This window comes from Melopsittacus undulatus, chromosome 2 (genome assembly GCF_012275295.1).
Source record: "Melopsittacus undulatus isolate bMelUnd1 chromosome 2, bMelUnd1.mat.Z, whole genome shotgun sequence".
Lineage (NCBI taxonomy): Eukaryota > Metazoa > Chordata > Aves > Psittaciformes > Psittaculidae > Melopsittacus > Melopsittacus undulatus.
The window spans coordinates 20,482,712-20,499,484 of record NC_047528.1 but is presented as its reverse complement, the minus strand read 5'-3'; the positions used below and the strand labels follow the sequence as shown (position 1 = coordinate 20,499,484).

At 41.0% G+C, this 16,773-nt stretch overlaps 1 protein-coding gene across 2 annotated transcripts in view; it reads left to right on the top strand.

Annotated features, from left to right (window-relative positions):
* Positions 1-16,773, top strand: part of FLT1 (fms related receptor tyrosine kinase 1) — a 111,893-nt gene that overhangs the window by 52,577 nt on the left and 42,543 nt on the right. For both annotated transcript variants that reach the window (XM_005149776.3, XM_031049524.2), the window contains exons 12-13: positions 7,061-7,169; positions 14,226-14,516. In XM_005149776.3, coding sequence (XP_005149833.2) covers positions 7,061-7,169; positions 14,226-14,516 — 400 coding nt within the window. The remainder of the gene's footprint in view (positions 1-7,060; positions 7,170-14,225; positions 14,517-16,773) is intronic.

Genomic DNA, 16,773 nt, shown 5'->3' with positions numbered 1-16,773 from the left:
ATTCAACTAAGAAAGGTCTACCTTGCATTATTTTATTCCTCCTGGTCCCTACAGGGAGGGGGAGGTTAATGAAGCAATCTCTTTGCTCAGCTTTTTCACAGCTTTTCTAAGGTTTCTTAATTTCTGCTGCTCTTCCATAGCTTTTCAAGCACAGCTGGATTGCTATTGTAAGCAGAAAATGCTCAGGTTCCTGGCCAGGCTGTGAGTTGCATGATTTGTGCACACACACACAGCTGCTTTAGAGCATCCAGGATTTTTTTTTTTTCCCATGGAAGTCTATAGGCTTTTCACTTTTTGCAGTCCAAGAGTCATTCTTGGTCTCCCAGAGCAAACTGAAAGGGACACAGTTCAGACAAAACCTTCCTCATCTGCTGGGATATTGTAAGGCTGTTAATAGCACTGAGCTCATTGAATGCAGCATGTCATCACAAATGTCTGGTTCTGATGGACTGCTACTGTGAGCAGTTCTGCTGCTGCAAACAGCTATGAACTGAGGCACTTCCACATCAATGGAGTCCTGCTATCTAAACAGAGCGTCTACCCCACTTCCACATCCGAGCATAGCAAGCATGGTAAAAACAATCTCAAAGCTCAATGGAAACAACAAAGATGTAGGAGACAAAGCAGTAGGAAATGGATGAAGAAACTCAAAAAGTTGCACATTTGGGTTAGCATGAAAAGAGAAATGGGGGTGACCACAGGATGAGATTATTGTAATCAAGGGAAGAGATGAACAAGGAATGGTCAGAAGGTTTCTTTCAGCAGTCAAGGTAGCTGTTTTCACCTTTCTTAAAGATATTGTGCCAGTTTCCTGTATATGCAACATCTGAGTGCCTCCAGCTTGGCTTTTCTCTGCGGTAGGTTGATTGAATGTTTGTTTGTCTGTGATTATCAAGGTAGCTACAAGTATATTTGTAAAGTTGGAAGAATCTTAAACCCAGTGTCTGTATGGTTAAAGTAATGCAGGAAGCCTGTGCTACTTTATTCTTCTGGTTACAGAGAAACCGTGACAACAGTGTTTTAGTGATGTTTCCGTTGAAGCCTCTCTGAATGAACACTGAGAAACTTGAGTGGTATAATGGAAGAACTTTGTAACATACTCAATCATAAGACAACTCTTGACATTATTTGATTCCCCCACCCAGAATTTTCATTCTGAGTTTGTTGGACATTTCAGTGACTTCCTACAAAATGCACTGTTCTTAGACTTATCATGTAAACAGGTCACAAACACTCTCCTGTCCTTCAGCTGTTAAAGTGTTCACAGCTAAAGCTAACTGCTATGCATATAACTCAGGGTTAATACTGATGAATATTATTCTTAGCATGACCAGTGTTCATTAAAATGTTTGACCATGCAAAATAAGATGGGTCCGTCTCTCCTGCATCTTCTATGCCAGTTACTAGACCTCTAGCTCTTTTCCACATCCCCTTGTTACCAATGAGACAAAGAAGCATGTGTTGTGTCTGTTCCCAGTCCCTACACATGCCAGCTGTCTGGCCAGTACATCTGTGCTGATTTGCCATCTGGAACCCAAAGCAGAAGAGGAAGCTGTTGAGCTCACTATGTAACACTCATTTTGATCCTTCTCCTCTACCCAACAGATGGTTTTCATGAAACGCATAAGGTCTTATGAGCTTTGAGTTGTCTGTCAATTTTGGTTGAAATTGGGCAATGGGTTCAAAAACTACCGGGCGCGTGGGAGAGGACAGGATAGCAGCAGACAGATAGATGGGCTGGCCCTCAGATGAACAGACAGTGTCATCTTCCTAGGAAACCAGGCTAAAGATAGCAGTGGAAGCGTAGCTTGTCTCTTTTCAGCACGTTGTACTTCTCCTGGGGCCTTCGTAAGTGCTACCAGAATTGCTGTTAACACTTCTGAGCCGATCCCTGGGAGCTGCTCACTGGGCCAAGACTTTGGTGAGATTAAAACCAGCAGAACTTGGCACCTGCCTCTGCCGAGCTGCAGCTCCTGAAAGCAATGGCCTCCCTCAGTGCAGGAATCGAGCACTGCCTCACTCTACCAATGGCCCTGGGAGGAGGGCAGGGGATAGCATGGCATAACAGTCTGTAGTGTGATTTCCTCATGAGTCAGCAGAACCAACCCAATGGTATGCTGCCAGTATTTCTGTGTGGGTCTTCCTAAATGTATTCCTTTAGCCAAAAATAAATCCAAGAGTGTGAGGAGAGCAAATCTTTTCATTCTGGGTTGTTTTTGTGGGGTTTGTTTGGGTTTTTTTGTTTGGTTGGTTGGTTTTGGGTTTTGGTTTTTTTTTTCTTGTGTTTATTTTGGATTTTGTTTGCTTGATTTTTGTTTGTTTTGTTTGTTTTTTTAACAAATACATCTTAAAAGCATAACTAGGAGGGACTCCACAACATTTGGCAGACTTCTGCTGACCTGGTCAACATTGAAAGGACAGTGTTTTGTTATTTAAATGCGCAGGATATTTCAAGAAGTCAGGATAGCAATCTCTGAAAGGAGCATGTTTACATCAGTGTCTGCAGAGACCTTCAAGGAGTCAGGCAAGAATCGAGTTGTCAGCCATTTTCTGAAAACTCCTCTTGCTTCTCTGGCATCAGCTGGAGTGGTGGGAATCCTCTAAGCTACTTTGAGACAAGCGAAATTTAAGCAGACCCTCCAGGGGAAAGACCAGCCTATCTCCACTCACCATGATCATGCCCATTGCTTGCTTTGCGTTGTTTTTCTCCCAGTTTTTTCCTCATATTTTCCCACCATGAACAAATCTGTTTGTCCCTTTTCCATTTCTCAGGATTTCTGCTTTATGCTTCTTTTATTTGCTGGCAGAAGCAGCAGCAGTATGGGATTTACTTCCCTAGCCCCTGACTTTGGGATGAGCCTGTAGTGTAGTGCTTCAGCTGAGATGATGAATGAAGAAAGGAGAAATAAAAGATCAAAACTTTGGTGGTAAATAGGGTTTGCTAACAGATGATGCTCAAGATGCCAAGCATGCCAGAAAGGGTTTGCCCTGTTCTGCTGATCATGATGACTGGATGGAGACTTTCTGTATATAACACTGCTGCAAATCCAGAGCCTGAAACTCTCTGTTGCAAAGCCAGACAACACAAGGCTGCAAGAATTTTTTCTCTCACTCCTTTTTCAGCAATAGCTGTATAGAGAAATGGTGCAGCACTGACTAATCTTAAACAGCCATAACTGTTCAATAAAGAACAACATGCCAGGCTTAGTTTTGTACACTGCTTCTCTGGTGGGTTTTGGATGGCATCCACAATGCAGAACACAGAGTGCACCACTGGAGGGCTCACAAACTGTTTAAAGAGATGTTATCTTATCCTTATGACTAACTTATAAAGTACAAGATTTATGCAGAGACGTTGTCTTCTAAAATATTCTGTTGCAAAGCCAGTCTTGCTTTTTCCTAGACTCTGTGGATTTCTCTGCCTTAGTTAATTAAATCTACCAATTACTTCTCTCTGGCACTAAGGCCTGTGTTCATAACATTTATCTCCCTTGCCTTCCAAAGACATTGGCTGCATGGAAGTTGCCTGTTAGAAATGATCCTTGGCTCATGCTTGAGGAGTAGTTGGGACAGTGTGAGTTGGTCAAAACCAAAACAACACTGGGAAAAAGCTAAGTTTAAGTCACTGAATTTTAGTGCTGAGTTATGTTCTGTAGAGCTATTTAATAACCAAAACAAAAAAGGAATAAGCTGTAAGCACTCTGGTCAGTAACTGCATTCATACTGCTTTAGCGTAACTAAACATGCTTGAGCTGTGGACCAATGCCAGCCTCATGAAGTTCAACAATGCAAAGTGCAAGGTCCTATATCTGGGTCAGAACAATCCCAGGCACAGCTACAGGTTGGGCAAAGAAGAGATTCAGAGCAGCCCTGCAGAGAAGGACCTGGGGGTGTTGGTCCATGAGAAAATGAACATGAGCCAGCTGCAGTGTGCGCTTACAGCCCAGAAAGCCAACTGTATTCTGGGCTGCATCAAAAGGAACATGACCAGCAGATCAAAGGAGGTGATCCTGCCCCTCTACTCTGCTCTTGTGAGACCTCACTTGGAGTATTGTGTGCAGTTCTGGTGTCCTCAACATAAAAAGGACATAGAACTGTTAGAACAAGTCCAGAGGAGGACCACGAGGATGATCAGGGGACTGGAGCACCTCTCATATGAAGACAGGCTGAGAAAGTTGGGGCTGTTCAGCCTGGAGAAGAGAAGGCTGCATGGAGACCTCACAGCAGCCTTCCAGTATCTGAAGGGGGCCTACAGGGATGCTGGCAAGGGACTCTTCATCAGACACTGTAGTGATAGGACAAAGGGCAAGGGGTTCAGACTTAAACAAGGGAGATTTAAGTTAGATATAAGGAAGAAGTTCTTTACTATGAGGGTGGTGAGGCACTGGCACAGGTTGCCCAGGGAAGGTGTGGATGCCCTATACCTGGAAGTGTTCAAGGCCGGGCTGGATGGGTCTTTGAACAACCTGGTCTAGTGCATGCTGTCCCTGCCTATGCCAGGGGGTTTTAACTGGATGATCTTAATGTCCTTTCCAGCCCAAAATATTCTATGGTTCTATAAGTCTACATCCGCAGTCTAACAAAAGTAAGTGGGCTGGAGCAGTAAAACTCAAACAGGATAATGGAGCTAGGTTTTTTTCAGTCATATCCAGTGGTAGGACAAGGGACAATGGGTGTAAACTGGAGCATAGGAGGTTCCACATTAACATCAGGAAGAACTTCTTTACTGTAAGAGTGACAGAGCACTGGAACAGGTTGTTCAGGGGGGTTGTGGAGTCTCCTACGTTGGAGATATTCAAGGCCCGCCTGGAGAAGTTCCTGTGTGATGTACTCTAGGTTACCCTGCTCTTACAGGGGGGTTGGACCAGATGATCTTTCGAGGTCCCTTCCAACCCTTGGGATTCTGTGATCTGTGATCTTCACACATTAGTTTCTAAAAAAAAAAAAAAAAAGATGCACAATTTTTCATTAAAGACTAATACCTGATAATGACAAATAGATTTTGATACTACCAAAACCTTTTCAAACCATTGGAATAATTGTGGCAGGAATAACTGACTTGTATTTTTCAGGCTTAGTGATGCTCTGGTTCTGAGTATAATAGAACAAATAGAAGTCAGAGAGTTAAGAATTTCATTGTCCTTCACTGTGCATTTTAGGCCACTATTCCTTCCTGGGCAAAGGAAAAGGCTAATTTTGTAGTGGAAAGTCTGGGATGGCAGAAGTAGTGTTTAACCACCCACATTAGCCCTCCGGCAGATGTTTTGGGACTTCCTTCTGTTCTGAGTTAGTGTTGATAAAATGGCTGCAGGAATCCTGGTGCTGGGCCCTGTGTCCACACTTTACAAAGTTATGTTTAAAACCTGGAAGGAATTCAAAGGGAATGATAAAATATAGACAGGACTCGACCCATGCTTTATAATTAGGAATATGTAGAGGTCAACCTACTGAATTTAGCAAAACAGAATGATTATTCTTAAGGGCTGTAATTATCTATCTGGTATTACAGACATTCTTTCATCTCACAGAAGACCCAAAAAAGCAGGCTAGAAAAATTCTAGCTAGGAATGAGATACAGTCTGTTAGCAGAGAAGTAGCTGACCATTCAGACACCTTAACAGGGTACAGGTGAAGGTAGCATCGCTTGTAGTCTTGAATTTGCCATAGGGAGGTTTTCTAAAACAAAAAGCCAAAATCAAGTGTCCTGACTCCACTGTGTTTGCTCATGTAATAGGAAAAGTAATAGACTCTTTCTACTAAAGAATGTTTAGGGAAACCAGAAGATCTATATTATCTGGGAGTTCAACAAGGAGTCTGGGGACAGCCATAAAGTCTGACTAGGAGACACAGAAGCAGTGCAAATGTTGAACCATTGTTTATGTAGAAATGCAGATAACTGATTCTTATTTCTTACTGACTCACCCTCTTGTTCTTGTCTCTGGAATCCAGCAATCAGACAGACTTAAAAGAATGTATCAATTGCACAAAAAATGATTTTGAAGGTTTTTAAAAAAGCCAAGTCATTCCAAACAACAGGATCCTGCGGTCATAAAGTTTGCTTTCGTCACTGTCCCAGCTCTGTCTGTAACTCCAGCCAAAGCATGTTTTACAGGAGAAGTAGAATGGAAATAGAAAGACAGAAAATGAAGCTACTGGCTTTACCTGAAAGTACATCCCACTTCTGAGCTCCACATGCATGTCCCATGTCTCCACTCCATATCAGAATGACACCTCAGTTATTTTTGCACAACTTTCTTTTTTGACTTAATGCCAAGCAATTAGACCATAATTTTCCATCATCACGAAGGTATAACTTCTATTATTACAATGGTTTTCATTTTAATAAAGGCACACCAGGTGTTGTTGGTCCCTGGGCTTCCAAGGTGTTAGCTTGCAAGTCATATGACTTTGTGAAAATATTTAGTATGCTGAACCTCTTAAGTTGGTGACAGAATACAGTGTAAAGAAAACAGACAGATTATTATTTAATAATAGAAATGGTAAATCCAAGAAGAGGAAATAGTCTGAAAAAGGATGAGTAAACATCTTTTCTGCCCGTCTTTTGTCACCCTACACGTATATGAGAAAACGAAAGAGAAATCAGACTTACAGTGCCAAACAGAGATTCTTCTTTTCCCAGCATTTTCCAAGTGCCTGAGGCATGCCTCACCTATTCCCTTTGCTCTCTGGCTCTCCTACAGGCTCTTTATCTCCTTGGGTATACTACATTTTGTCATGCTCCATGTTTTGTAGCTTATCACTGCATCAGCAACAACAGATAAATCAATCTGAAAGATACATTCAAGGATTTTTGGTTATGATGGCTCTGATAATATAAGGGTTACCCAAGGAGCTTGTTTCCTGTTATTCTTCCACAGTTCCCAAAACTATATATGGTGACATGTCCCTTAAATAGTCTTTAAATAGTGGTGCCATCACTGAGCAAATGGAGAGAGAGAGTGAATCACGGGACTGTCAAGGGTGACTTAAGAAAAAGAGAAAGGAAGATTTAACTGAATTCCTGAGCCAGTGAGAGCTAAACCTCTTCTTTCTTTCACAGACTGCTAGCACTCTCATTGTAGCTGAAACCAAATCTTCTGGAATCTACAGCTGTGTGGCATCCAATAAAGTGGGAAAATCAGAAAGAAATGTCAGCTTTATTGTAACAGGTAAGACCAAGTCCCCACTAACGCCAAACATGTTTCCTGGCTCTGGGATTGTAACTGTTAGGCTCTTATGGCTTTTTCATATGCCACAGTTTGAAAATTGTTGTAATGCACGTACCTGTAAATTCATATAATGCTTTTGGGTGATCCTAGAAAGGTTTGTCACAGCAGCTGGTCTGTACTCATCCCTCCACCAAGTATCCAGCATGACACATATTGCTCACAAATATAGCAATCTGTAATTCCTCCTTTTAAATCACCTAGTCTCTGCAATCACTCCATACATGAAATTTTACCATATTCTCATATGCCAGTAAGCCAGTACCATGTGTGACATTGACGGTGTCTACAGCCTCATACTGCTGCCAACCAGGAGATCTCGCAGTATAGTGTCCAGAGCAGTGCAAGTGTCTGCAGGCAGCGTGGTGCTAGAGGATGAGTGCTTGGGGTAACTGGGCAGCCCCTCACAGCTCACAAGGACTATGGCAACTTGTATGTAGAAAAGTGGGAGGGTAAAAATTACAGAGTTCTGTTCCCTGTTCTGAGAAAGACAACCTTGGATGTCATTTGGGCCATGGCACTGAGAATACTCGCGTTAGCTGCACATATGAGCATGCTTTCAGCTATTTTTCCATTGCAAGGTGTGTTTAGATGTTCTCAGAAACAAGTTGTTAAATGTTTCAATTCAGGAATTACTAGGAAAAAAAACTCAAAACAATGAGGTTTTGAGAATAACTACTGCATGATTTAGCAGCATAATGTCTGCACATGCTGTTGCAAGGAATTTGTTTTCTGGCAGAAGATTTTATTCTGGTTTTGTTTACAAAGTGGTAGTACATAGAGCACTTAGGATGATGAGAACTTTCATGGTAGGTCATTAAAGAAATGTGATTTATTCAGAAGTATGAGAAAAGACAAAAAGGTTAAAAAATGTGGATATTTTAATCCCAAAATCATAATCCTGAATGTGAAATGAAAAGGTAATTTTAATGTATCCCTTTTAATTTTTGTTTTCTCATATGTTTTTTGTTGTCAGTCTTTTGCTTATCATTCTGATGAGTGATTTTCATCTAACTCATTCTGCTAACGCTCTGAGGTCAAAATAAAGTAGACACACACTCACTAGATCTGCTTAACAAAGGAAGAAAACTTTTTTGAAAAATGTCCTCCCTCCCTCTGGATTTTGTGGACCAAAATTTGTATTTTTGAAATATTCTGACCAGCTGTAATAGAATCATAGAACACCAGGTTGGAATGGACCTCAGAGATCATCTGCTCCAACCTTTCTTGCCAAAAGCACAGTCTAGACAAGATGGCCCAGCACCCTGTCCAACTGTAACTTACTGTACAATGTTGGGAAATCCACCATTCCTGGAGAAATTATTCCAGTGGCTGAATGTTCCCACTGGTTAGAATGTTACTCTTTATATACCAACTCTTCCTTCAGTGACGGTGGGTCTTTGTTTGCATCAACCTGGAGTTCTGTCCCCATGACCCAACAGTGCTGGTAAAGACAGAAAGTGTTGAGAACCTCTGCCTTTTCAGTATTGCTGGTGACTAATTCAGCTCTCCTATTTAACAGTGGGCCAGTATTTTCCTTCTGTTTCTGCTTTTTTTTCCCTACCTGAAGAACCCTTTCTTGTAGTTTTTGACATCTCTGACCAATTTCCATTCAAGCTGAGCTTTTGCTTTTCTAACTGCATCTCTGCACAGCCTGGCAACGCCTTTTTAGTTCTCAACTGGTATTTGTCTGCTTTTCCATCTCTGGTACACGACTCAGAATCTCGCAATTAAGCCAAGGGGTGTCTCTTGCTTCATCTGCTTCCCTTACCTTTAGACTGGTTTTGTGCCTTCAGGAGAGCATTCTTTAAAAACTCCCAGCACTCTCTAGCTCCTTTATCCTCCATGGAAGCTTCCCACAACATCTTTCACAACTGAGCTCTGAGCGAGTTGAAGTTTGGTCTTTTATAATCTAAAACCTTTGTCTTAGTACTAGCCTTCATGGCATGACCATTGCCACTTGGGACCCTACTTCCTGAGTTCTTCAGTTTAAAGCCTACTTCATGAAGCTGGACAGGCTGCTGCCAAAGATTCCCTTGCTTCTTCTAGACAGGTGGATCCCATCCTTCCCTAACAGACTATAGTCACTAAAGGACGTCCTGGTGTCATAAAAGCCAAAATCCTTATGACAACAGCGGCCACAAAGCCAGAGTTGATTTACATTGCACATCTAATTCTGGCTGCACCCTTTCCGCTCACTGGTAAACAGGAAAAAGATAACTCGGGCACCAATATTTTTTGCTTGTGCCCACAGAGCTTTGCAGTATTCCTTGATTCTGCCCAGGTTCCAGCTTGTGGTGTCATTCATGCCCACATGAAAAAGTAGCAGTGGATGGTAGTCTGTGCTCTTGGCAGCACCCTCTAATATCTTGGACCTTAGGTTCCAAAGGCAGCACACCTCATGTGCCTCCCCGTCAGGCAGCAGTTGGGCACCTTAGTGCCCCTTAACAGAGCCACCCACTATAAGCACTAATCATTTCTTCTTGTGGTGCCCACTGTGTGCTGCTGGTACAGTTTCTTCCCTGCCGACCTTGCTCATGGGTGTCCACAGCTGTTGAAGTTTCGTATCATAACACACTTCCACAATTAGAAAGTGCCAATTATCTGTAAATACAGAAATTTGGTAATAAAGAGAAGTATAAATAGATAAGTGACACCTGGGCAGGTTGTCTGTTAAAATACAGAAATGAGAAGAATATCTGCATGTTCTATTAATGGATGTGACAAGAATATTTGACACCTTGAATATGACTGCTGGCAGTGCTCTCAAATCAATTTTTCTTTCCTCCCTATCCTTACACTGTGTCTGTTTGGACAGAAAACTAAACAACAATGTATAATTCTCCATAAATTAACATTCCAACGGTGCTGTATTCTCATCTTTATGTGAGGACTTCATATGTAACTTTGAGCAGTCACTGCGAGTCACTTACTGAGGCTGTTGCCCTTTTAATGTGCAAGATGACAAATTTGGCCTTTTCTAGCTCTTACTCATCAGTCTCCAAAATGCTGCTGGGAAGATCCTGAAACCAAATGAAGCTGTATTTTGATAGGCCTCATTCACTGTATCCAAATCTCCCTTTCAAAGTTTTGTTTCAGATATTTCAGTGCAGTGACATGAAGGAGTTAGTTTCCCTGCATGGATCTCCAATTCTTAGATCTTGACCAGGGATAGAAGGAAACCCTTCTTCTTGATACTAGACCTTGCATGAGAACATACTGAATGTTATGACTTTCCTTTAAAGACTCTTTTATTGGCTGGTGTTCAGAAAGAGGAGTGGCAGCTTTATTATGGCTTGGAAATTTATAATATATTAACTGGTGGCAAACCTTCTATGTAGGGTGGTGAAATGTGTTTGTCCATTTTGTTCCTGGAGCTGAGCGCTTCAGTTGCATGACATGGAATAATCTCTTTCCTTGGAGTTAATATCCTACAGGCCTTGTCCTGGGGATGAGAAAATACACATGCAGCTGTAGTGATGTAAGGAGTCTCTTTTCTGTAAGAAGAAACCATTAGGAAGATGATAGGAAAGCAGAGGTTATCCCAGAAGTCCTGTTTTGGTGGTGGCATGTTCAACCCCTTCAAGGAAGAATAGACATGCAAGAAGGTATAGCAAAGAGGACCCAGTAAGAACAAGTCCTTTCTGAAGTTATTGTAAATTTCATTATTTCTGGGCTTGAAGTGAAACTTGTAAATGTGTTTCTGTGTGGTTGGAGAGTGGTATAATTTTATACACTCTGCCTGAGGGTGTAGGACATCAAGTCCATGGGTTATGGAGTAGCTTTCCTTTCCTATGGCCTCTGTCAGATGAAGGGCATTTTTGAGGTATTGTCACACCGACTTATTTCTGAAAAGAAACCTTTGTTCAGAGTACAAAAGCAGCTGTGAGCCTTATATAAAAGTGATGAAGAAAGATGATTTCTGAAAGATCTCCTGCTTGCTGAAACAGAAACAGTCTCTGGAACAACACCTCTATGCCAAATTTAACTGTGGTAGCCCCCTTTCCTCCAACCTGCCCCTTTCCCTACATTTTGGGCTGTTTTGCTGGCACACAGCAGGCCTATGGGTGTGTTTGCAATTACAGAGGGTGAAACAGGAACAGCTCTGCCTTATCTCCCTGGTTTCCCAATGTCACTAAGCGCATTTTATTTTGAGATTCCTGATGGTGCTTGGCAAAGATAAACAAAATCTTCCATCAGGAAACCTGGGAGCTATTTCCACAGGAAGCTTCAAATCGCTAAAGTAAATAAAACCCTTTTACTTTATTCCCAGCCACATTATTTAGCTGGCCTGATCCTGTAACAATTGGTGAGAGGTGTCATATATTAGAGAGATCGTAGCCTTTAAACAAATGATCCCCTTGGAACCCTATGCATTTCACTTTTGTCCCTGGATTTATTCAGAAAATAGTCTGTCTTCACATAAGACACATCTAGGAAGAGCTCCAGACCTGACAACATGGAAGTAGTTGCAACTATATTATTCTCTTGGCACACTATCCTTTTACGTTAAAAATAGTTCATTTGCCTCAGCCCCAGGGGATCTTTATCTTCATCTTAGGAGTTTTGCTTGGCTATTCCTAGCTTTTATTGAGCACTGGCATCTGTGAAAGTAAAAAATTAGCAGTATTTCAGACCCATACTCTGGCTTTCCCAACAGATAGCAGAAAAATTTGAGATGTACTGTAAGATGAACCAATTTGTTTCATCCAATACTTTGCTGTGATCAAAACTTTAGACCTCTGATAATTTTTTGTGTCTGAATTCCATGTTTTTTGACCAAATAATGAGTTGGATTCACTTCATCTAACTTAAACCTTAGAGATAGGTATCTAAGCCTAAGCTGGTCATGTAGGATCTCTTCACAATTACGTGTGAGGGATCTGGATCTCTGTGATTTGACTCATCTTAAGGCAATGGGTTGCATTGCCCTTTGGAGTCTCTGTCACTCCATAGTCTGTAAACTTTTGCCCATACACAAATCAACTATGTAGATGTCTACATTTTGATGGCTTAGGCTAAATACGCTGTAGCCTGTGTAAGGAAAGGTTTCATCTTGATAGCATTTCCAGTGTTCTTAACTGAGATCAAAATCTGATACCATGCACCCTTACATATCAAAAACAATGTTGATGATTGTCACTCATAGATAGGTTATTAAATTTATTTTTTTTTTTCCTGGAGAGAGGAAAAACGGGGATCCCAATGAAACGTAAGAGGAACAAGTCAATACACAGGTTTCAATATCCAATCTGTTAGTGTAAGTGCCTTCACTAGGTTGATCTTTGGACCCCTGAACTACAGCTGATGATAGGCACGCGCTTCAATCCTACTGCAAGGGCTCAATGAGTTTTACCAACAGAAATCATGTCTCTCCCTGGAAGGTATCTACAGTCAGAGAAAATTCCAACCCAGGACTTTCAGGAGCTCCTCTACCCTGTGCTTAACACTCAAGGCTAACTGTGGAAAAGAGGATAATAAGGGCAGCAACTGATGCCAGACTTTCAACAAGCAGAACTTTGTTTGGAAAGCAGCAGTGAGCAGGTCACTTTCATGGCCCCATTGGGGAGGCAAGGCAGCTCAGTTTGTATTGTGGGGATTCAGGCAGAAGCTATCTGATGGATTGGTCAGTCAATGAAAGAGATTACTGAAAGAAGATGTGAGATACTAATCACTGGAGATCTATTCTTACGCGTCACTCTTATGTGACATTAAACCCAAAGCAACATTGGTGAGTATGGAACTGAATGAAAGACGGTGTTGAGCTGCTCATGCTCTAAGAGGCAAGAAAAGAAGGCATAATTCTCCCTTATGAAAGACAAACCCATTCTTATGATTTTGAGTCAACTTCAGAGCCAAGTGCCGTAGCAATTAGCAGTGAAAGAACAATTGAAAATGGCCAAAGTAGATGTCACTTGACTGAGAAGGAAATGACTTTATCAGAATATTGGCTACAAATAAACCCAGAGAGGTTGCACTCTAGGAGTAAAACTTGGAAGTGCTTTCTCTCAGGAACTTGCTTCTGCTTTCACTGAGGTCAATGGTGTAACTCCCTCGCTGGAGGGATAAGCCCCAGGTGGAGGCGGCCAGGAGCCAGTCCTCACTGCCACGGGTCTGCACTGCTCCCCTGGTGGAGGAAGCTGCAGTAACATTACAGCTAACTGCAAACGTGACTTTTTCAAGTATGGCTTTATATTGTTGGCTAAATAACTCCTTCCTGAACTATTGGCTATGGAAAATGCTTGTGAAAACTTAAGTTGTGTAGTTAGTGGCATGATCATTGATTTCTCTCAGGTGGAAATATTGTTCACCTATGTTGAGTGCCGAGCAGCCTGAATAGAGTGATCTTCATCCGAATGCTGTCCACACACAGCCAGCCACTGAGGCCAGAGGGTAATGTTTCTGCTTTCCTCTTGAGTGGCTGGCACTCTTTAAATGCATGAAGGGTAAATATTTCTGTTCCAAAGGAACTCTCAGGCTTGTAATCAGAGATCCAGTAATTTCTCAGGATTTGAAGCATTTGTAAGAAATAAGACATAATTTGTCTGAATAATTAGGAATAATAAGAAAACAGTATAACCAAACATGATGAGCTGCAGTATTTTTCTACTGTCCTCTTGAGATTCATTTTCTCTCATGCAAGCTGGAGCTGAGGTCAAAATTTTCCTCCTTTTTCATAGTCCCACTGTTTTGTCTTTAAATAATTCTCTTTTGGTACCTTGCCTCAGCCTGTCTTAACTTGGCATAACACACAAACTCATTACTTCCAAGAGTGACTCCAGTTTACACTGATGTCTGAGCTCAAGTGTCTTACAGCTCTAAGACATATTATAAGAATAGCTGGAGCCTAACATATGAAAGGAAAGATTAGAGACTTCAGCAGGAAGGCAACAACATTGATTAGTACAAAGGCTTCCTGATAAATGGGAAAATATACGCCGTGTTAATTTTGGCTCATTCATTTCATATAAACTAAAAAGTGTTCTTGATTTTTGACAGATATACCCAGTGGATTCCATATTAATTTGGAAAAAATGCCCATTGAAGGAGAGAATTTGGTATTGTCCTGTTCGGCCAACAAATTCCTGTACAAAGACATTGCTTGGATTTTACCAAGGACAGTCAACAATCAAACAAAAGCAAAAAGGTCTCTCAAAAAGGAGTACTCTGTCACTCTCACTCTGACCATCAAGAATGTTTCCCTGGCACACTCTGGCACCTATGCCTGCCGAGCAAGGAACATATACACTGGGAAAGAAGTGCTTCAAAAGAAAGACGTTACAATCAGAGGTGAGCACTGCAACAAAAAGGCTGTTTACTCTCGGATCCTCAAATATAAAAGCACAAGGAATGATTGTACAACACAAAGCAATGTAAAACATTAAAGGACTCATTAAACAGTAACAGGTGTCTCATATCATCTTGATTTTTAATTACTGTTGCTACCTTCCAGGCCATGAGGTGGTGCACATTCCCCCATGGGTTGGATGTAGGAAGAATAGCAAAAAAAATCATAACACATGAGCTTCCAGTTGAGTTCAGACGGGTGTTTTCTGCTTTGACAAGGCACGTGGAAGCTGGGGTTTGGAAGATCCCCTGTGCTACATTTTGCATGTTGTTATTTTTTCTCTTGCTGTCTCCTACTGAGCAATAAGGAAAACTCTGGATCAATCTTTTCTTCCACTTTGATATCGGCCTCATCAAAAGTGTCAAAGCTGAATAAACTGATTAACTTTAAAAACTGCTGTTTTCAGTCAACAATGGACATTTAATAAGTTAACTTGAACGTGCGGAATGAGCACAATTCAGTTTGAGATTGACTGGACTATATATTTTTTATTTTAATCTGATCTTGATGGACTTATAAATATTACCTGCTGAGCAAGTTCTAATGCTTATTTATTTGAAATTATTTTCTACACTAAAGTACATTAATCTTAAAAAGTATCTTCTAAAAGAAGTATGCAGGGAAGAAATAAAAATGTTGATATAATGCACAGACCTATCATATCATTTATAATAATGATGATTTTAAAACTGGCAGACGTGAACTGTGTTTCTCCAAATAAATCCAGGTAGACTTCCAGTTGCTGTGTTGGTCAATTTTTAAAGTCAGTTCTGCACTAATGTAAAAAGCTACTGATAAAAGTGTGAGTATTGTTCCTGACCTGAAGGTTCAGGAATTTGTAATGTTGTAATTATTTTATTAAATGAGGAATATTACACTAACACGACTGACAAGGTTGCAGCCAGCACAGTGAGTTGTTTAATATGTTTTGAAAAATACAAATTCGAAATTGAAGCCATTAAAAATATTCATTGCTTTTGGTATGCAAATGGCAATTGGATTTATTATGGGAATTAAGAACCAGACAGAGTGTTGAAGGAGAATTAAGGGCAATCGAAGACTTCCTCATGAGCTTTCCCCCTTTTTATTTCCTTCATGATGATTTTGCTGTGAGGTGTTTCTGTGTATTATAAATGCTGTATAAGGAAGAAGTTACTATTTTTAATAGATCTGATAACTTTATTTTTTTACAATACATAGCTTTTATTATTTTTGGTTACACTTATGATTGATCATTTATATAGCATTTGCATAAGCCATAACAAAACAGACCGTAGTGACCAAAATAGCTACAGCAAAGGAACAAAGTGGCTGTGCTTCTAAAATAGAGGGTGACAACATGACAGTTTCTTGCGCTTGGGAACTCACCAGACTATTTCCTCCTTTAGGTATCGAGACTGTGTCCCACGGCTAAACTTGTCTTTCACGTGGGAATTGCTTTTGTCAAGTGTGAAAGGGTAAACAATAGCATTTCCCCATAGTGCCAGTTTCATGGAGCCTAAAATGCTTAGAAAACAATTGATAACCTGGAAGTTGTCAGAGTAAAGAAAAGAATAATCATTTATATCTTGAAATGTCACCTATAGCCTGCTTGCATACAGTAGCTCTTTTGTTCATTATTAGTGTGATGGCTTCCAGAAACAATGTTCTTGCAAAGTGATCTGGCTCTCCTTTTTTTTCCTAAAATATGCCTAAAAAGCAAGAGAAATCATTGGTGACTGCTTAGAAATGGAGCAAGTGCACTCTTTGGCATTTGCAAGTCTTCAGAAGGGTTACAATACAGAATCCCCTTTTTTACAAGGCTCTTTTGTGAGAAGACATTTGATGGCAAGGTGGGCGGTGATGACAGGACATTATGAATTTTCCATGGTCTCGGGAGCCGGAGCACGGTGACTTGCAGCAGCCAGTTCCCAGGCAATATGAGTTTGGTTCAGAAAAAAAGAAAAAGAGATGTGGCTATTAGACTGTTCCTCTGTGAAATTGTTGTGAATTGTGATGATGTATACCACTGCTGGGTGGATGTCCTGACAGCCTGGTCTTGACTGTGCTTGAAGGGCCATGCTGTGCAAGGATGTTGTAACACCCAATGTGGCTGCCCATGTTGGGAGGCACAGAGAAACCTCACTGGAAACGTTTGAGGAAAGCAGTATTTGGTGGCCAGGTAAAAACTAACGATGTCAATTTTGATGTCCTCAAATG